General features: G+C 43.2%; 1 protein-coding gene across 13 annotated transcripts in view; it reads right to left on the bottom strand.

The window, feature by feature from the left end:
• RGS8 (regulator of G protein signaling 8) overlaps window positions 1–21006 on the bottom strand; it is a 66777-nt gene that overhangs the window by 20898 nt on the left and 24873 nt on the right. For 10 of the 13 annotated variants that reach the window (XR_008511150.2, XR_008511152.2, XR_008511131.2 and 7 more), the window contains 4 exons: window positions 16259–16372; window positions 15098–15171; window positions 10330–10431; window positions 9427–9491 (listed from right to left, as the gene is read on the bottom strand). Coding sequence is in view for 8 of the 13 variants with exons in the window: in XM_054524475.1 (XP_054380450.1) it covers window positions 9427–9491; window positions 10330–10431; window positions 15098–15171; window positions 16259–16264 (247 nt within the window). In the remaining 5 variants the exon portion in view is untranslated. Of the gene's footprint in view, window positions 1–9426; window positions 9492–10329; window positions 10432–13067; window positions 13197–13903; window positions 13967–15097; window positions 15172–15289; window positions 15467–16258; window positions 16373–21006 lie in introns of those variants that run through there. The other 3 variants (XM_054524503.1, XM_054524498.1, XM_054524505.1) reach the window with 3 other exon arrangements.

Here is a 21006-nt window from a genome sequence, read left to right as displayed (position 1 = left end):
GCAAATCAATAAATGTAATCCAGCATATAAACAGAACCAAAGTCAAAAACCACATGATTATCTCAATAGATGCAGAAAAGGCCTTTGACAAAATTCAACAACGCTTCATGCTAAAAACTCTCAATAAATTAGGTATTGATGGGTCGTATCTCAAAATAATAAGAGCTATTTATGACAAACCCACAGCCAATATCATACTGAATGGGCAAAAACTGGAAGCATTCCCTTTGAAAACTGGCACGAGACAGGGATGCCCTCTCTCACCACTTCTATTCAACATAGTGTTGGAAGTTCTGGCCAGGGCACTTAGGCAAGAGAAGGAAATCAAGGGTATTCAATTAGGAAAAGAGGAAGTCAAATTGTCCCTGTTTGCAGATGACATGATAGTATATCTAGAAAACCCCATGGTCTCAGCCCAAAATCTCCTTAAGCTGATAAGCAACTTCAGCAAAGTCTCAGGATACAAAATCAATGTACAAAAATCACAAGCATTCTTATACATCAATAACAGACAGAGAGCCAAATCATGAGTGAACTCCCATTCACAATTGCTTCAAAGAGAATAAAATACCTAGGAATCCAACTTACAAGGGATGTGAAGGACCTCTTCAAGGAGAACTATAAACCACTGCTCAAGGAAATAAAAGAGGATACAAACAAATGGAAGAACATTCCATGCTCATGGGTAGGAAGAATCAATTTCATCAAAACGGCCATCCTTCCCAAGGTAATTTACAGATTCAATGCCATCCCCATCAAGCTACCAATGACTTTCTTCACAGAATTGGAAAAAACTACTTTAAAGTTCATATGGAACCAAAAAAGAGCCCGCATTGCCAAGTCAATCCTAAGCCAAAAGAACAAAGCTGGAGGCATCACGCTACCTGACTTCAAACTATACTACAAGGCTACAGTAACCAAAACAGCATGGTACTGCTACCAAAACAGAGATATAGATCAATGGAACAGAACAGAGCCGTCAGAAATAATGCCACATATCTACAACTATCTGATCTTTGACAAACCTGACAAAAACAAGAAATGGGGAAAGGATTCCCTATTTAATAAATGGTGCTGGGAAAACTGGCTAGCCATATGTAGAAAGCTGAAACTGGATCCCTTCCTTACACCTTATACAAAAATCAATTCAAGATGGATTAAAGACTTAAATGTTAGACCTAAAACCATAAAAACCCTAGAAGAAAACCTAGGCAATACCATTCAGGACATAGGCATGGGCAAGGACTTCATGACTAAAACACCAAAAGCAATAGCAACAAAAGCCAAAAGAGACAAATGGGATCTAATTAAACTAAAGAGCTTCTGCACAGCAAAGGAAACTCCATCAGAGTGAACAGGCAGCCTACAAAATGGGAGAAAATTTTCACAACCTACTCATCTGACAAAGGGCTAATATCCAGAATCTACAATGAACTCCAACAAATTTACAAGAAAAAAACAAACAACCCCATCAAAAAGTGGGCGAAGGACATGAACAGACACTTCTCAAAAGAAGACATTTATGCAGCCAAAAAACACAAGAAAAAATGCTCACCATCACTGGCCATCAGAGAAATGCAAATCAAAACCACAATGAGATACCATCTCACACCAGTTAGAATGGCAATCATTAAAAAGTCAGGAAACAACAGGTGCTGGAGAGGATGTGGAGAAATAGGAACACTTTTACACTGTTGGTGGGAGTGTAAACTAGTTCAACCCTTGTGGAAGTCAGTGTGGCCATTCCTCAGGGATCTAGAACTAGAAATTCCATTTGACCCAGCCATCCCATTACTGGGTATATACCCAAAGGACTATAAATCATGCTGCTATAAAGACACATGCACACGTATGTTTATTGCGGCACTATTCACAATAGCAAAGACTTGGAACCAACCCAAATGTCCAACAATGATAGACTGGATTAAGAAAATGTGGCACATATACACCATGGAATACTATGCAGCCATAAAAAATGATGAGTTCACGTACTTTGTAGGGACATGGATGAAATTGGAAATCATCATTCTCAGTAAACTATCGCAAGAACAAAAAACCAAACACTGCATATTCTCACTCATAGGTGGGAATTGAACAATGAGAACACATGGACACAGGAAGGGGAACTTCACACTTCGGGGACTGTTGTGGGGTGGGGGGAGGGGGGAGGGATAGCATTGGGAGATATACCTAATGCTAGATGACGAGTTGGTGGGTGCAGCGCACCAGCATGGCACATGTATACATATGTAACTTACCTGCACGTTGTGCACATGTACCATAGAGCCTAAAATATTATAATAATAATAATAATAATAATAATAAAAAGAAAAAATATTAAAAAAAATAAAAAAAATAACTGGGACTAAGTAAGATTTATGTAGAGAGATTACGTAGAGAACAAACTATTTCCAGTTGTGACATTTTATTGGCAACCATTTGATATGCTAATTATACTTCAGTAGTGTGATTAATGTAATTTTCTTCAATGATCTCTACCTCATTAGTATATACGTAGCAAGATGATTTATGATAGTTGTATTAGGACTTGAAGATTGTCAAAGTCTTTGCACCAGAAAGGACATGAGAGAGCCTGTGATCAAACCCTACACTGGACACAAAAATGGTGAGCTCTGAGGTTGCATGGCTTCTTATTCTTAGGATGTGATAGCAGAAGAGTAAGAAGAGCCTGGGTTTACAACTCCTGTTCCAATGTTTTTCCTATTTTGTCAAGGAGAAGCTAAGTTAGGTAACCAGAAAATCAAGGTGGAGCCTGTGTCTGCAACTATTATAAGACATCAGCAAGAAATTTCCATTAAGGGGTAGAAAAAAGAAGTGTCCCCCTAACAGGGTGAAGGTTTAGCATTCACAAAGGAATCCTTTAATACAGGAGAAGTATTATAAAACCTCATGTAGCTGGGCGCGGTGGCTCATGCCTATAATCTCAGCACTTTGGGAGGCTGAGGTAGGCAGATCGTGAAGTCAGGAGTTTGAGACCAGCCTGACCAACATGGTGAAACCCTGTCTCTACTAAAAATGCAAAAATTAGCCGGGCATGGTGGCGGGCGCTTGTAATCCCAGCTACACAGGAGGCTGAGGCAGGAGAATCGCTTGAACCCGGGAGGTGGAGGTTGCAGTGAGCCAAGATCGTGCCACTGCACTCCAGCTTGGGCAACAGAGTGAGACTCCGTACCCTGCCCCCCTGAAAAAAAAACCCTCATGAACACCAGTCCATAGCCTAAAAGATTTTGAAAATCAAGTATCCAGAAATATTGGTCTAGTTAGTTTGATGTAGAAATATTGCAGGGATTCACACACACAAAGAAATGGAATATATCAAATTTACCTTCTGGGCTTTTAAAAACTACATCCTCAATGGAATTCCCTCACATGCATGGGGAGGTTTGAAGAGGGGCTGCCAAAAGCTCATGAGGCAAAGGGGACGAGTATTATGGGATTCAAAGAAGCCCTATTGGCAATTCTAATACTACCTCCAATCCACAAACTCAAGCTGCCTGTGGGATCAAGAAGCTGACACCATCTCTGGCATATAAGAGGCATGAAATGCATGTTTTCTCAATGAATTTAATATTATGTTAGAGCAAAAATAATTAGAATAGTTATTTTTTATTGAGTGCCTCTATGGAGAAATCATCATGCTTAGCATTTCAGAACCATGATCACACTGAACTCTCACAACTGTACAAGGTAAGCCTCATCATTCCCCTTCTACAGATGAGGAAAGTGAGGTTCACAGGGGTTAAGTAATCTGAATACAGTCACATCTCTGGTAAGTGACAGAATGGGTTAGAGGCCTGTCCAGTTGCTTTCATTCATACCTTTCTCAACAGGCTTTTAATAGTTGCCTAATATATTCCAGGCATTCCTTCAATAAAGACCAAATGCACCCACATTTCTGGGTCCAAGTACAAACTACAACAATGTGAAGATGATGGCAAGGAAGCAAAGACGTTCATTTTCCACCCATCTCTACTTCGCACATCTTTTTCTAGCTCTTATCCTCAATATATCCAGAAAGCACACCTGCCATGTTTGTTTATTTACTGTGGAACCCTCCTCCCTACATATGTGGAAACTGGGATTCACAATGTACTGCTAGGGATGCGCTGTCTGAGCACTTTGGAAAGCTTCCATATGAGATACAGTCTTTAGTATGTTTCTTGGAAAGCACAGGCCACCTGCCCCACCAGAACGCTCCAGATTCCTGGTTTTACTTATGTGCCTTTGAGAACAGGGCTTCTCAAGCTGAGATGTGCATAAACCTTCCTGGAGGGTTTGTGAGAAAAAGATCCCCAGGCCCCAGCCCCAGGGATCCTGATTCAGTAGGTCTGAGAGGACCCTCAGATTTTTATTTCTCACAAGCTCCCAGCAGATATTGGTGCTGCCTCCCTTGGACACCACTTGGAGTGACACTGTCTAGAACCTTTTGGCTTGGAGAGGGATGTGGGGAGGGCTGTGCAGTGAATGGAAGCCTGACTGTTCAACTGTATGTTCTAGAGCTACAGGCCATTTAGATGAATAGTTTAAGAAATTTCATGAATTGATAATTTTAATGTTTGTTTATTTGATTGTCTGGGGTCTTCTGCTTGGTTGCTGTGTGACCAGCTCCAGTCATTATATTTTTATATCTCAACCATTATCTCAAAAGGGGCTAATTTTTAAAAACTAAAAGTTTCTCTGTGGGCATCCTGTTCTCAGAGATAGATAACAGCTCTGCAAATGCAGAAGAGCTTTTAACTGTACTATCCATTAACCCAGCATTCCCTGGGCCTGGTGGGATAGATCAGGGAGACCCTCCATGCTCCGTGCAAACAGTGAAACAAGGCTAAACACCAAATAAATGCCCGGGGTGAGGTGCTCATTCACCCAGGTGTGTGGTCACACATAAGAAGTGAGAGGAAAGGTGAGGGAACCCTGCCTTCACCTTCACCTTAAAACTGTAATAAATCTAACTTTTTATGTCCAAAAAGTATCAAAGGACAGATGGAGGCAAGAAGGAAGGGAGAAATAAGGGAAGGAAGGGAGGGAGGAAGGGAGGAAGGAAAGAAAGAGAGAGAATGAAGGAGAGGAAGGGAGCACCAACTCAGAGTTCAGGACTTAATGTCCCACTAAAAGCTAAACAAATAAAAAACGTTTGCATGAACCTCGTGAGGAATAAAGAAGAATACACATGATTTTGTGCCTGTTTCCCAGCGACCTGTCAGAAAAGATCTTCCACAAATGAGGAACCTTTGCTCTCTTGGGTATGAGCTGCAGAGCAGAAAGTCTCCTGAGTGTACACACATTCACACACACACACACACACACACACACACTCTTGGGGCCAGACTAAATGCACAACTCAGACATGGAGCCTAATTGTTACTGGTGAACAGGAAAAAGATGCCAAATTAATGCACATTAGAAATCCTTCCCTATTTAATGAAGCCGTCAGCAATTTCAATTTCATTGTTCGTTTGTTAGTGTTTGTTTGTTTGTTTGTTTTTAAGAGTGCTTAGCTAGTGGTTACTTCCCGGACCCCCATGGGTGCTTCTTCCACTTTATATGGCATTTGTAAACAAATATAATTGGAAATAAAATGGCTCCAAACATTTGCCCTCCAGATTTTTTAAATTCTAAGGTTTAAAAAATAGCAAAGTTGCTTTCTTTTGCTTGAGATTTCAGCCTATGAGGTGCTCAGCCAAGGAGAGGAGAAGCTTTTTAACACAGGCACCATAGCCCCTCTTCTGGTGCTGGAGCCATTTCAGCTCTGAAGCAGTATTTTATATAACCCTGCAGGCAGTGCTGAGTCAAACTACCTGCCAAAGGTGATTGGTTATTGCCCAGCCTCTCTGTTTGCTACAGAGAGCATCCTGGATCCAGCTTCTGACACCTCCTCCTACTCCAGATCCTTCATTGTATAGATGAAGAAACAGAATCTCTAAGAGATTGAGAGATCCCATCCCGATCATCCAGATATCCAGTAATAGAGCTGGGTCAAAATTGAGAACACAGATCTGACTACCAGACAATGCTCTTCGCTTAATTGTCCAAAAGCATGTTCCCCAATTAAGTGGAAACCATGCTGTAAACCAAAAGCAGCCTCTGTCCCCAGATCAGTTAGGTCTTCTAATATTGACAAGACGGAATTGAAGAGGAGCACTGATGTCAGGATTCTATTTGGAATCTTGAGGCCACCCAGCGTGTAGTCAGCACACTGCATTGTTTCCTGTGTTATTGGTATGCATGCCTGTTCGCTCAGAGGCTGCATTCTCCACCAGAGATGGACTGTGCCTTGTTCATCTTTGTGCTTCCCCTCCTCCAGCTGCTTACCATAGATTTTGCACATCATGAGCACTCGGTACATCTTTTTAAACATAAATGAGTGCCCAAAACACCCAACAGAACAGGAATGGCAAAGATGTCCTATAGATTGAGAATTGGTGGGGGGAATAATCATCTGTATTTTCTGAAATAGAAATCTTAAGGGGGACAGCTGCCTACATGTAGAGCATTACCAGGGAGTGGGTTCTGGACTCATGTACATTTTTTTTGGAGCCCAGTCATTCAGGGATTCTTCACTCTTCACTTCTTAGGACATGTTATTGTCTTAATTGCAAGCTCCACAAACCTCTGATCAACACTGCCCCTCCTAAGAGACCAGCACACATGCAATCCCTTTGGGAAAGCTTAATCAGCCCTAATTGAGTCACAATGCCAACTCAAATTAATTAGACTTTCAGAAAGTTGTCAACATCCTTCAAGATAACCTGGGCTGACTGCTCCATAGCCTTCACAGGGAAGTACATGTTCAAATTCTGAAAGCTTGAAATTCTACCAGTGACTCCTGAATAAAGACCCCTTCTTTTCAAAGACATTCACTCCACTGGCCTTTTACTTCTATACTAAACAGAAATATAAACAGAACATCAGACTCCAAAAAGGATCACAAAACTTCAAAGTTCAAAAAGCCTATTTCTGCAGTAGTTTTACAAAGAAGCAATCTGGTGTCAGTTTGTTGTTTTGTTTTTTAAGAAACAGGGTCTCACTCTGTCACCCAGGCTGGAGTACAGTGGTGTGATCACAGATCACCGCAGCCTCAACCTCCTGGGCTTTAGCAAAATCCTCCTGCCTCAGCCTCCTGAGTAGCTAGGACTGCAGGCATTCACCATCGCACTCCACTAATTTTTTATTTTAGTACAGACAGGGTCTCACTATGTTTCCCAAGCTGGCCCTGAACTCCTAAGCTCAAGTGATCCTGCCACTTCAGCCTCCTAGGTAGCTGGGACTACAGGAACATGCCACCACATCCAGATAATTTGTTAGGATTATTATTTTTTTAGAGATGGGGTCTTGCCATGTTGCCCAGGCTGGCCTTGAACCCTTGGCCTCAAGAGATCCTCCTGCCTCAGCCTCTAAAATGCTGGAATTATAGGTCTGAGCCACTGCACCTGTCAGCTTGTAACTCCTTATCAGAGTCTCCGTCTCAGAAAAGTGTCATTGCATTCCTGAAAACCAAAAGCATCCCTGACAGAAGCAGAACCAAGTGTCTTCAGATTTAAAAGTCATCAAATCAGACAAATAAAATTTACATTTCTAGGTCTTGCTACTGCAGCAATCTAAATATATCCTAAGCTTCCTATCACTAATTTCACCACCATAAACTCTGACCATAATGCCTTAATATTAATAATTGGCAGCAAAATTTGTAATCTTATTCTCAAGGTCTATTTATTTTGCATTTGATAAATAAAAGTACCATTTTAAAAAAAACCCCACCATATTCTTACAAAATACCTTTAAGTAGAGAACCCAAAATTAATGAAAGGTGTCCTCTTATTAAATTTCTCATATTGAGTGACAGGTAGCAAGCATCTCCATCCCCATTTTAGAATGAGGAAACAGCCTCAGGGACTTGAACTAAGTGAGTCAGTTGTGAGGCTAAAATAGAAACCAAACTTCAAGATGACCTTGAATGAAATCCAGCCAGAAGAGAAGGCGTAAATTGGTAGTGACACTTGTTTAGCCTAATGTGACTCCAGAAAAAAAGTCAGAATAGCCTCATTAAAAAAAATAGCATTACTGCAAATCCTAAATATTATTATACATTTGTCATTACCTTGGCAAATTCATCACATAAGCTTGCTGTTTGGGGTGTAGCCATATGTTACATACGCTATATCTATGCTGTCTTATTTTCCTTCCTAAGTGCAATCCACAGAATACTAAAGTGACTGTCTCACAAAACTGCTTGCTACAATATGTACTTATTCTTAGATTTTGCATTTCATTTTAAAATCTAGTCAAACGTATTTATTAATTAGTTTATCCAGATCAGCAGCATAGCTGGAGGGAACTGCTCATCAAATTGAAAGCAAAATCACTTCTAAAGACATCTGAGGACTGAGAGTTTCTGTCAAGACCACCCAACCACTTAGTAACAACGCTGAGTCAAAATCAAGAACGCAGGTCTGACTCCCACCCAGTGCCTTTCATTTAATTGTACCAAACCATTTTCTCCAATTAAGTGGAAACACTACTCCAAACTAAAAGCAGCCCTCTGTTCCCAGATCAGTTAGGGCTTCTAATATCACTGCGACATATTTAAGAGGAGCAGGAAATGTCTATTTGAAGCCTTCTTTCTCTTCACAAAACTCCTCCCTCTTCCTCACCCTTGCTCTGCCATGCCCAGGTATTAAATGCCACTAGTTTCAAAGCCCATTAATTTGAACTTGCACATAATGAGAAAAAGCAAGAGATGAAAACTTTGGCTGACATCAAATTGCCCTCTCCACACCACTATATGCACAACTATTTCTGCCTTTGTGGGAAACAAAAGGCATTACAGATGAGGAAGAGAAAAATGGAAAAGGAAGGAGAGCAGAAGTTGTATTCCAGTAAAATGTATACTCAGTAAGAAATTGAGGGGTAAAATGCAGCTGGGATAGCAAACCCTCAAAACAAAAAGCAACAATAAAACTCAAAAACTGTCAACTCAAGTGAATAATAAAATGCACAAAATATTCATTTGACTGATGCATAGCCCAAGACTCTCCCATAATTTGCGGGGAGGCCATTCAATTCTACAAACAAGATCTGGCTGGAACCTAGCTTCTTTCATTCCCAAGTGAGCCAATCATTCCAAACCCCTAAGCTAAACTCTCTCTTGCTAAAACTGCTGAGAATAGAAAGGCTTCTTGGGATCATACTTTGAACCCAGAAAACAGAAAAGAAGGCCCTCATCTCACTGCAATTAAATCATTCATTTTCTTTTCTATATGCTGCTCTAGGCAGGAGGCTCTGGGAGAGCAGGGCCCACAGAAGTCTGGAACACCTAGTACATACCTGGATCATCACAGGCCTTTGGTACATCTCTCACTAAATGGATGATTTGCCATGTCACGATACGACCTGAATTCTACTTACACTTATGAGAGAGCAGCACATCAAAGGAATCTGCCCACCTCGTAGCTTCTTCTGTGGATAATCTCCTAGAAAAAAAGAAACATTTGTCTTGAATGTTTCTGAAATAACCTCCTTGCCCTCAACAACCACTAAGATTTGCTCAAGAAAACAAATTGGAAAAATGTGGGGAGGGGTGCGGGTAGCAAATGAAGACTGCATCTGGATTCCTGCAATTCTGTCACTAAATTTGTACATTCTTAAGTAACTGATGAAAAAAAACCTCAAGACTGGAATTCAGTGAATTTTGTCTGTTGGCTTTTAGTCTAAAGAACAAAGCTAAGTAAGTACATGATTTAAAGGTATCGAGGTAACAATGGAAAGAAACTGGTCTTAGAGTCAGAAAAGTTAGACTCAGCTCCTGACTCCATTCTTACTGTCACCTAAATGTCTGCACTTCTGAAATGGGGATAATGATGCCCACTACATAGTTGTGTGAGGGTTACACAAGGTAACATCTGTGACATTTAATACAGCACCAGCACAGAAGAGGTGCTGAATTCAGGTTACTTGAATCTAAGCATATTTTTAGAGTAAATTTGAACATTTATTTCCAAATTGAGAGCTCAGATTGACAACTAAGTAGAACCAAGAAGTATCCTTTGCCACCCACGGTTTTATGAGTGATGGATGATATGGCTTTCTTAGGAAAAAAAAAAAAAAAAGAGGATTCCCATTCTGAGATCACTAAGCTATACATTTTGAAAAGGAAAATAAACATTCCTTTCACTCACGTCCAGGGATATAAAAGGAGCTGCCAAGAGACAGGATTTTTCCAGTGGCTCATCTGGTCAGCAACTCACTAAAGAAGTGAGCTATATGACTTGCTATATTACCCAGGGAATGGCACGTGGCCATACTACTCACTTGAGAGCGCGGTTGGGTTTGTCTGGAAGAATAGCTGTGAAATCACTACACGAGTCTGACTTGTGAGACAGGCATCCCAGTCGAGTCCTCATCCCTTTGTTCCTGCAACAAGCACAGGGGCAGAAGGACGGGGAAACTCTCATGATCACAGCTGTCAGCTCTTTACAGGGCCCCTGGAGCTGCTGCTACGGGAGCCAGCACTGCCCCCACCCTTCCCCAGGTGGTCTCTGAAGACTTCATGAACAGGAAGAGACCACCTAGAGAATCATAGGTACCCCACCCGACCCCCTAGAGGCTTAATGCTTTTCAAAGCTGACACAGCAAGTTGATGGTAAGTCAATGAAGGTCATTAGCTTGGAAGAATTTCTAAATTAGGATTCTCTGTAGGGAAAGAAAATACAGTGATAACAAAATAACAATCCACATTTTGCTTTTCCACAAGGAGGGCAAAGTAACAGCAGCAGCAGCAGCTCCTGACTGCAAAGACCCAGAAGGGGTACCCACACCAGGAGCAGAGGGATGTTTGCAGGGTGCAGGGTGCATATCAGAGTCTTAAGCACAAAGTAGGGGGCCTCAAGGCAGGCCAGTTCCAACTCAAGTTCTCCCCACTCATCCCACAAATCTAGCTATAGTCAACCCATAGGATTGATGCCTGCAGGGGGAGAAGAGTAATTGGTACAATCAGCAATTAAGAACCAATGTCCCCTTTGTCAGTTCTTATGCTTGCCTAACTAAGCTCATGTATTCCTATTTACATTTTGGCTTATCTCAATAAGCATAATTAAATTTTTAACATGTATGTTTACATTTCTCATATGTTTTATTTTCCAAAGGACCCACATAATGACATCAGGCACTTAAATAGTTATCTCTTATAACAGATCCAGTGAGAAGTTACTCTAATGTCTCTTTCTGACTCCCAACATTAGTCTCCGTTTACCACTTTACCTTTTTTTAATATGTTTAATATTTTTTTTTAGAGACACGGTCTTGCTATATTACCCAGGCTGGTCTCAAGCTCCTGGCCTCAAGTGATCTTCCTGCCTCAGCCTCCTGAGTAGCTGGGATTACAGGCCCAAGCCACCATGCCCAGCTAGCCTCTGCTAACCTTTAATCAGAGGTTGACAAACTATAGCCCTGAAAAGGTGCCTGTCTGTGTAAATAAAACTTTATTGGAACACAACCACACCATTTGTTTACAAATTGTCTAAAGCTGCTTTCAACTACAAGGGCAGAGTTGGGTAGTTGCAACTCTGGACCATATGGCCCACAAACCCAAAAATATTTACTCTCTAGCCCTTGACAGAATAAGTTTGCTGACCCCTGACCTTTAACTATGACAACTCCTTGTGTTGAAGGCAAAGGTAAGTGGGATGCGTTTAGTATCATCAAATCAGGACTTAAGAGTGACTTAGAAAAAGGAAGTGCCGCTTGCACGTTTGCAACAATTTGCCACAGAAATAGTCCTAGAAGATGCCATTCTGCATGTTGAAAGAAGTCCTTCTGGCTTGGCTTTCTTTCCTCTTTTTCCTAGGGGTGGGAAGAGACCTTAGAGGTCATCCAATTCAATCTCTTTTACTTCAAATGGATTTTCATCTCTGGTAATTGTCTTTGTTCACAGAAACCTTATTCAAGAAATTTCTGCTGGGATGGTATTATATTTGGCAGGGATGGACAGCATTTGTATTCCACAGCACATCTCTGAAGAGCCTCCTAGGGCTGGAACATCCAAGTTCCCAGAAATATCCTGTCTCCTGCAAAAAATTGGGCCTGCACGTCCCCTGCTCCCACCTTGAATCTCAGCCAGGCCGCATTGTGAAGCCATCCATTTCATGGCATTTCCAAACACTGGCTACGCTATTCTCTCTCCTGCGACAGCGGGCTTCCTATGTGTCCACTTGCGCTTGCAGATCGCAGGGTGTCTGACAGCACGCCTTGCGAGCAGCTGATTAAGGGCCCTCGAGTCATCACATTCCATGAATTCAAGTTAAGGTCCTGCTCAGGGTGCCCCACAGACCAAAGCCCAACTTTCAGTGAGTTGGTTCATTCCTCGTGCCTCAGGATCATCAGTCATAAAACACTCAGGTCACTGCACTCAAAGAGCAATCAAAAGGACTTTCAAAAAATCGCAAACCCACGCAAGCCATTTAACAAGGTTTAGCAGGGACCAGTGTAAAGGATGCTACTTGTTACCAAGACAACTGTGATTCTCCCAAATAGTTTGCAAAAATCTTCAACAAAATATTCTTTGGGACAAAATGGTTTTTATTTTTATCTTTCTAGCTAAGACCTCAATTATAATCTTCTTAGCTAGGTCTGAAATAATGAGGGCAGAAGTAGGAGTCAAAGGTTAAGGATACTTTTTTAAAAATAACGAGGCTTTCCCTCATCTGTCTCCTTTCTACAGCCCCTATCCCAGTAACTCACAGAGATCCCTAAATTGTTCCATACAAGCTCATGCACAGTCCCTCATCCCACCCCATAAGTCACTGCCAAGCTGTCTCACCAGTCAATGGGAGGGCTTCAGCTAAGGCAGGTCCTGCTTGCAAGGCCACAACTTTGCAAGAGGCATACAGACAAGAACCGTGCAGTTCACACAGGAGGCCTATGGGGACAGATGCAAGTAGACCACGCATGGGCTCAGAAGGCTTGGGCCAGACTCAAATAACAGAGGGGGTGACAAGGTGGAGAAAAGAGGAAAGCGTCAGGGGCAAGAAAATAGGCCATTGATTCATTACCTGCGTGGCATCAGTAAGGCCGCCATACAGGCATCCGCTTACGGTTAACCCTTGGGCTGGTGTGCAGGGACGTCAGGGCAGGAAATAAGACTGCGGGGCTCAGGAATTTACCCTTGCACGTCCTCTCACCTAAAATCAAAGAATCTGCTGTAAGAGGGGCCACCCTCTCTCATCTGACTGCACTACATTTCCTCTCAGACGGGTTTCCGCCAGCGGAACACCTCCCCACACACATCCCCCCAGCCCCACAAATGTCTACTTGTCCTTAGCAGGGGCGACAAACCAAGGATGGACAAGAACAAATTGTTGATGGCTTCATGTTGATTATTGGTTAGGAGTTCCTGATTCCCCAACCACTGCCCATCAAATATAAAGTGGGACGTGTGCCTCAGGGGAGGTGTGGGCCTAGCAAACCAAAAATTACTGCTCTCTTTCTCTTACTAAAGTGGGGCCCAAGTGACCAGCCAGTGGGGTTGGAGGAGGGGGTCGGCACTTGCTCCAAAATAATCTGATTGGATGCTGCTCTGATTCTCGCCTCCCTCCAAGGGCACCTGTCCCAGGTGGGAGTGCGTGGAGACTCGGGAAATTGGGAGTGGGAGGGAGGTTGGAGGAACTCCAAGAGAGGCTTGTCAGGCACCATCACCACACAGGCTTGCTCCTCTGCAGGGATCACAGGTGCAGGCTGAAGAAATGAATATGCACGTCACCCTTTCTCGCCCATATGGAGCCTACATGACCTTCCTCAGCCTGGGGCCTGGCCTATTCTTGACGAGAAGCAGGAAGGACATGAGTGTGGGAAGACAGGGGTCATTGAGGTTGAAAGCTGATTGACTTACAGTCTTCCTCTCCTGAGGGTCCCATTCTCAGTGCTTCAAACCCTTTGTTCCCACGGAAGACCTCTGATAGGAAGAAACACTTGAGGAGAGCAGCCTATCCATTAAGGGCTCCCCTGGGGAACTCTGACATCAAACATAGAACCCATTTTAAAAGGAACCTAATTTAGATAGATAAGACTCCTATGTGAGCTACACCATTTAAATTATTTTTATATTACCGCGACTATTTCACAAGTACTTTTTAAAAATAGCTTCTTTAATAATACTATAATTAATAAAATTAAAAGATTGCTTTGTTAAAACTAGAAAAAAAAATTAGTTAGACTGTGTATGAAGGTCCATTGTCACGGATTGTGTTCCCTGGCTGCAGGGACATTTCTTTAATCTTTCTCCTAACCGGGCTTACACCTGCTTCCCCAGAAGTCATGAAATCAAAGCTTTTGCAGCTGTGACGGTCCCTAGAAGTCATGTTTGGGGCACCTAGGCCTCTTGCTGTGGGATATGGCCCCAGGGGAAGGGGAAACCCATGCAGGGACCTTTATTATCCTAGAGCCAAGTGGAACCAGAGACGACTACCTACCTACATCGCAGGCAAAGTCATTTGGGGCAGGGGATTACCCAGCCTTCTGTCCCCGCCTTGTCTCTCTTCCCATCCCACTGCCAGCCCACACTGGCTTGCCCATGCTGTTCAGATGCCTGTCTCTCTCCTTCAAATCCAGTGCTGCCCAAATTGCTGCTCAGACCCTCCACTACCCATTTGATGCTGTCACCCACAGATGCCAATAAATAAGAATCAGCAGGACACTCTGACCCAGCTGCCTTACCCACCCCAGCACCTCAGGGCTTTTATCCCATTTGGCCCTGGACTTCTGAGAGTTAGGAGTTACCCAATGCCCAGGAAGTTCAAAGGTGTGATTGCCCCCACAGTGCATGTGCCCTCATAGGTGGGCATCAAGTCACAGGTGTGTCTGGGGCAGACAGGATGAGACATAATGGGAAGAGAGGATACTCAAAGAAAAAACGAAGGTTAAAAGCAAAGAGCAAAGATTTACAAAGAGGGGGAGAGAAACTAGAGCCTCCAAGGGAAGAAAGCAATCAATATGCATGAAGAGGCAAGTTAATTAAATATGGATAATGCAATCGGTGCACACAGACACCCCGGAGAAGAAAGAGAAAAGCAAAGGCAGTACTCACTGTCTTTGGCCAGTCCTCATGGCCTGAGGGTCTTTGCCAACTGGATGGTCAGAGAGGCTGCGGGTTAAGGTGCTCTGGGGAAAAAGTAGATCTTTCTTTTAGCAGTCAAATCCTCGGCGAGTGAAGGGCATGTGTGCATGAACACATAGGCGCACACACACACATATATACACACAGGCATGCACAACACACCTCCCACCACTTGAGCCAGGCAGCAAGCGGCCCCGCTGAAAGCTCTTCTCTCTGCTTGTCACATCCAGTAAATACTGAAGCAGCCTACACCCAGCGGGCGGCGGCTCAGCTCCCGGGCACAGTCTGCACGCCCATCCTCATTGGCAGGATGCAGAAGGTGCCCCTGAGCTGAGCTCAGCCTCACTAACCTGAAGCTCCTCTGGCTGCAGCTCAGGGAGAAGTCCCCACAGCCCACAGCTGCCTCCCTCTGTACCCAGAGGCTGTGCAGGGGGCAGCAAAGAATAGGTATTAACTCTTTCCAGTCACCAGTGAGCTGAAATCAAGTGTCCAGGGGGCCCTCTTCTAATGAGCCCCGCTGCTGGCTGAAGGCTGGCTGCTGCACTGGGAGTGGGGAGCGTAAAGATCTTGCCCCAGACAGCTGCTGACAGCAGGAGCCACTCCAAATCAAATCTCCTAATGAGCCAGGAGGAGGGGGGCTGTCTTGCTGGGTGTGATGTGATGTGATAAATGCAGAGAGCAAGAAAGCTACAGGGCAGGTCACACATCTAAATTCCACCCCCTTTCTCCCAGTTTCTATTGTGCTGCACTACCAAGCCAAACCACACAGCCCTGAAATTAGCCCTCTCTGCCACATCTCAGCTGTGCCCCTTACTCTACAGAGGCATTTCTCCCCCAGCTCATCTCCACTCCCACCCTAACCAGTGCCAACCACACCACTCCCCACTTCTTAATGAGAAATTTCCACCTCCTCTGCCTTCCCAAACATGCATATTTCCAACTCTATGCTCCTGCCTCTCACCTGGTTTTTCCTACAGTAGAAACTCACCTCTCTCCCTCATCCATCACCTAGCAACTTCCCCCTACTTGCATTTGTTATGGAGTGAGACTTTTCCTTTTGTTCTGCCCGATCTGCACATGATCCCTATTTTTCTGTCTTTTCCATTTCTTTCTTCTTCCAAACCTCCTTACCCACATGGGTCTTCACACTGCCTGCTTCAGTTCCAGAAGGAGGACTCTCTTCCTGCTTGCCCTAGTGTAGTGGTTCTCCAAGCGTGGTCCCTGGACCAGCAGTGTCAGCATCACCTGAGAAGTATCAGAAATGCAAATGTTCAGGCCCCACCCCTAGACCTACAGAATCAGAAACTCTGGGGACAGTAATCAGCCTTCCAGGTGACTGTGATGCATGCTAAAGTTTGCAAACCACTGCCCTGGGAGAAAGCTTGTCTTCCCGTTATGCTCTAGGTCCCTAAGGCTGAGTCTACACTCCCACTCAGGAACTAGCTCCAAAGACACATAGCCTTTGCTGCAAACCACTTCTGAAACCCTGAAGGCAGGAGAAATCTCAACAGAAAGTGACAGCTTTATAATAATAGAAACGAATTCGATTTTTTAAACCTTTTTAAATGTATAAAGCATTTTCATGTATTGTCACTCAACAATTCTATGCCATCGTCAGAGAGGGTATTATTATTCCCATGTTACAGATGAAAAAACTGAGACCAGAAAAGGTGCTGTACCTTTATCAAAGCAACCCAACATGCCAGAGGAGGCACAAGGACCAGAATTTGGGTCTTATGACTCTAACAGCAGAGCTCCTTCTACTATATCATACCAGGACCCACTCTTTCTGGGCAGATCTATTGGTGCATAACCTGAATTCTCTCAGTGAAATGATTCTGCCGCAACTACTCATTGTCTGATGATAAGATGAAATAAAAATTCTGGTGCTGCCTCCACAGTGACTCATTGTCTCTTTCTGATATCGTCCACAGTGCCCCTCTATTAAAGAAAGGGAACTTTGTGTTATAAAATGAGATGCAAAAGAAAAGTTTCTCATTTCTTATTACCCCTTTCTTGAACCCTGTTGCTAATTGGGGTTTAGAACTTAAGCAGAAAGAGAACCCTTCATTTCTGGACATTTTCTTGGTACACGGCACCATAAGAAACTGGTACACAGATAAACTGGTGAATAAAAGCCCATTGATAAGCACTCCCCTAATTCAAGATATGTTTATAGAATAAGGTGAATCCACATAGCTAATGTTTAATGAGCAGTTAGTATGTGCCAGACACTATGCCAAACATTGCATTTGACTTATCTATTTAATTTTCAGAACAAATTTACAAAGCCAACACCTTTATCATCTCCCTTTTACAGATGGAGAAACGAGACGTGTCATTTAAAAGTGGCAGAGCTGGTATCTAGCACCAAACCTGATGCTTCCAGCCTCTGCTCTGCTCCTCGCTTTAACACAAAGGTAGTGCCATCATAGGACACTTCCTACCAGCACTAAAACAGCGGAACAAAGGCCTCCTCCAAATCTCATGCTGCCCCGGCCAGTATCCAGGGGGTAAAGGCCCCAAGGAAAGAGAGCAGGGCTGCAAATGGGCCTGAGTCACAAGTGGAAGCTAATCAATATTAACCAGGCATCAGAATCTTTAATTAGCCTTTGGAAAAATAATATAGTCACAGGAAGTCAATAAGTCCAATGTTTAAAAAGAGCTATAGTAAACAAGAAAAATGTAAAAGAAAGAACAGGAATATAAAGAGCAGAGGGACAAAAGTGTGTGGACATAAATAACACAAGGAAACGGAACATTAAAACTAGTCCAAGCTTTTTTTTTCCTAATCAAAACACTCCTAAATGCCAAAAAGTAATCACAGAGGACCATAGTTTGAGAAGCACAGACCTAGTGCAGGCACCTCTCACAAGAGGACACCAGCATAATCTTCCAAAGAGGCCAGGGCATAATTTCAGGGAGGAGAATTAAGCTGAACCTAAAGTAAAGCATTCTAGCATTGTCTTCTTTCCTGAAACAAATAAACAGAAAAGGCAAGCAGAGTTAAGTGCTCGTGAGAAAGGAATTCATCACCTTGGACTCTGCATTCCCCAGGCTTAGAGTTCTGGCCCAGGAATGTAGAGCTCTGGGTTCTTTTCCAGCTACTGCTCCTGACTTGCTAGCTGCAGTTGGCACAGGACATCTCAACTGGCCACAACTCATGTTTCTTACAGGAACACAGTGATTGCAAGCCCTGCTCCTGCCTTTGGGCTGTCCTGCGCCCCTCTGAACTTCCCAGTCTATACTCACTCCCCTTGGGAAGCCCTGCCCTCTCCAGGCACCCACCACTCCTCTCCAGAATCAGTGCTTCAATCTTGCCTCTTCGGCTCTAGGCTGCTTTTCCAGAGGTTTGCTGGACAGCTCCTCACATCTCAGACCCTGCACGCTATACTATCTCTAAACAGATCCTGCATGCTGTACTGTCTCTAAACAATCACTCTCCCCCATCCTCCATTCCTGCTGGGCTCCCTTTGCTTACTTGTGACATTACTCCGCCCAAGTCCCACAAGGGACCCTTAGCCTAATCCTAACCCCAACAAGTACAGACATTTCTGGCTTCTTTTTCTCCATTCCCTTCCTAAATTGGTTTTAAAATCTTGTCATATTTTTTAAATATTTCTCCACTTCATTCCCTCCCATCCATTGATGCTGCCATATGAGAAGTTATTCAACCCCCAGCACCTGCACAACCCCCTGCCCTCTCTTAAATAACTGATCTCCCTGCCCTCATTTCTTTCTCTGCCCACCCACAAACCTTCTTGCACACTACACTACAACCAGAGGACCACTGAACAGATACCATAAAGTGGATCATCTGTGCAATCATCTTTGAAGGGCTCCATTGCGGCTCCTTGTCCTGCCTGACAATGAGTTTGTCCCGTTTGCCTATCCAGGTTTTCTATCCCACACGCATGCATGATTCCTCTGCTGTCCCTTCTGCCCGGAATGTCCCCACACTTGATCTGCCTGTTAACTCTCAGCTTCTTCCCTAAACCCATTACCTCAAGCTAAAAATTCTCCTTTCCAAACCTTTTTCAGAATTCTCCCAATCAGAAGGAACCCCCTCCATCCCAATAGCACCACCTTGCTGTAAGGCCCTCTGACAGCCCACATCACAGGCATAGTTTATTCTTGAGATTTATATTTTCTGAGCCTCTCAACTGACTGTGTGCTCCGAAAAGACAGACTCTTTTACTTACTCTCCTTACTATTAATTCTCATTACCTCGCAGAGAGCAGGTGTTGAGTAAATGTTGGCTAAATTTGATTTTGAGTTCATGAAAAAAAAAATCTGAAAAATCGCTGAGGATTCTTTATGGCAGAAACATGTTAGACTTCTGCAGCCTTCTGGTCAAGACTGAAGTCAACAGAATGCTAATGACACTCAGGGTCAGCTGCACAGGTACAAAGGCATTTTCAAACTAACCCAATAGCCTGGTCAGGGCAGTGTGGAATTCATCAAGAGCAAAAGGAGCACCTGGCATTGTCACACAGGCCATGAGAGTGGAATTAAATTGAAGATAAAGGGAGTTTAAATCTGCAATATAATATTTTTAAAAGCCACGAGAGTGGAGGAGGAGGTTTATTGCCAAATGCCCCTGTGTGTTTATGTAATCAACATACCACCTAGGATAATACCACATTTAAAGCTTTTAATAAAACAGTCATTTGGATATTAGACTTGAATTCTGGTCAGCATGCTAAAGCTCTTTGGTAAATCTTTTAAAAACAATTTCCACTTCGTAGCTTCCTAGTAACAGTAGAAACATGAATCAACATATGCTGCATTGATTTAGGGTTTCCATGGAAACTGGAAGGACACAGGGAAGGGCAGGACAGAAGGAGGCCACTTGGCCCAAAATTCTACTTTAAAAAATGCACCTCTATCTCATTCCTCTGAGCATTAGCAGCCTCATTTCCTGTTCATCGGTTCAAGCATCTACATATTTAATTTGTAATAACGCTGCTCAACTCCTCATAAGGAACATCAGAGGGGACGTGGAGAAAAGTCAGCAGCTAAAGCTGTGTGCCCATGAGGTTTTCAAAGAAAACCAAGAAGCACAGGATTTGGAATCAGAAGAAAGGGCCTTTGGTACTAACTCTGCAATTAACTAGCTCCATGACACTCACTACTTCTACTAGCTCTGTGATCACCAACTAACATCACCAAGACGTTTCAACTTCAATTTCCTCATCCGTAAAACACAAATTAACACACCTGCCCGGTCTATTTTTCAGGGCGATTATATGCAAAGAAATGAGAAAGTCTGTGGGGGAAATGCCCTGTAAATTCCAGTACATCACACCCTATTATTATATTTGAAGATGATCTTGGCTTCCCTTAAAATGGAATTTTGCCAGTGAGCAAGGAGATGAAAAAATAAAAAAGATTCCTGATTTAGTGGAGATTAGACTGACTGGAAAAGAAAGTGTGGTGAATATGACAGCCCTGAGCTTCAACCCCAACTCCGTAATTTTCCAGATTAAGGGCAGATCCAGAACTGTGGGCAAGCTACTCGCCCTGTCTGAGTATCATTTTCATCGTGGATAAAATGAAGATAATAACAATAGCAATGTCATAGTCTTGTTACAAGGATTGAATTAGATAATGTAATGCAGTCTTCATCACAATTCTTGAGAAACGGCAAATAGCTGTTCTGTGTGAGCCACTTTTATCATTATTCGTAGTGTTTTCAACTATATTTTATCATCTGTAAAATGGGAATTAAATTTCCTCCTACTTCCTCATTTTACATAGAGGATTACTTAAATGTCTATTCAGCTATTTAATAAGCTGTTTGGGGAAAGGTGCTATATAAATAGAATGCCATTATTTAAAGATTCATTTTTTTACCACCTGCTCACTGAGGTGAGACA

The sequence above is a fragment of the Pongo abelii genome, chromosome 1, assembly GCF_028885655.2.
Source record: "Pongo abelii isolate AG06213 chromosome 1, NHGRI_mPonAbe1-v2.0_pri, whole genome shotgun sequence".
Taxonomy (NCBI): Eukaryota; Metazoa; Chordata; class Mammalia; order Primates; family Hominidae; genus Pongo; species Pongo abelii.
Note: the sequence above shows the minus strand (reverse complement) of the source record. Positions and strands in the feature narration are given on the sequence as shown.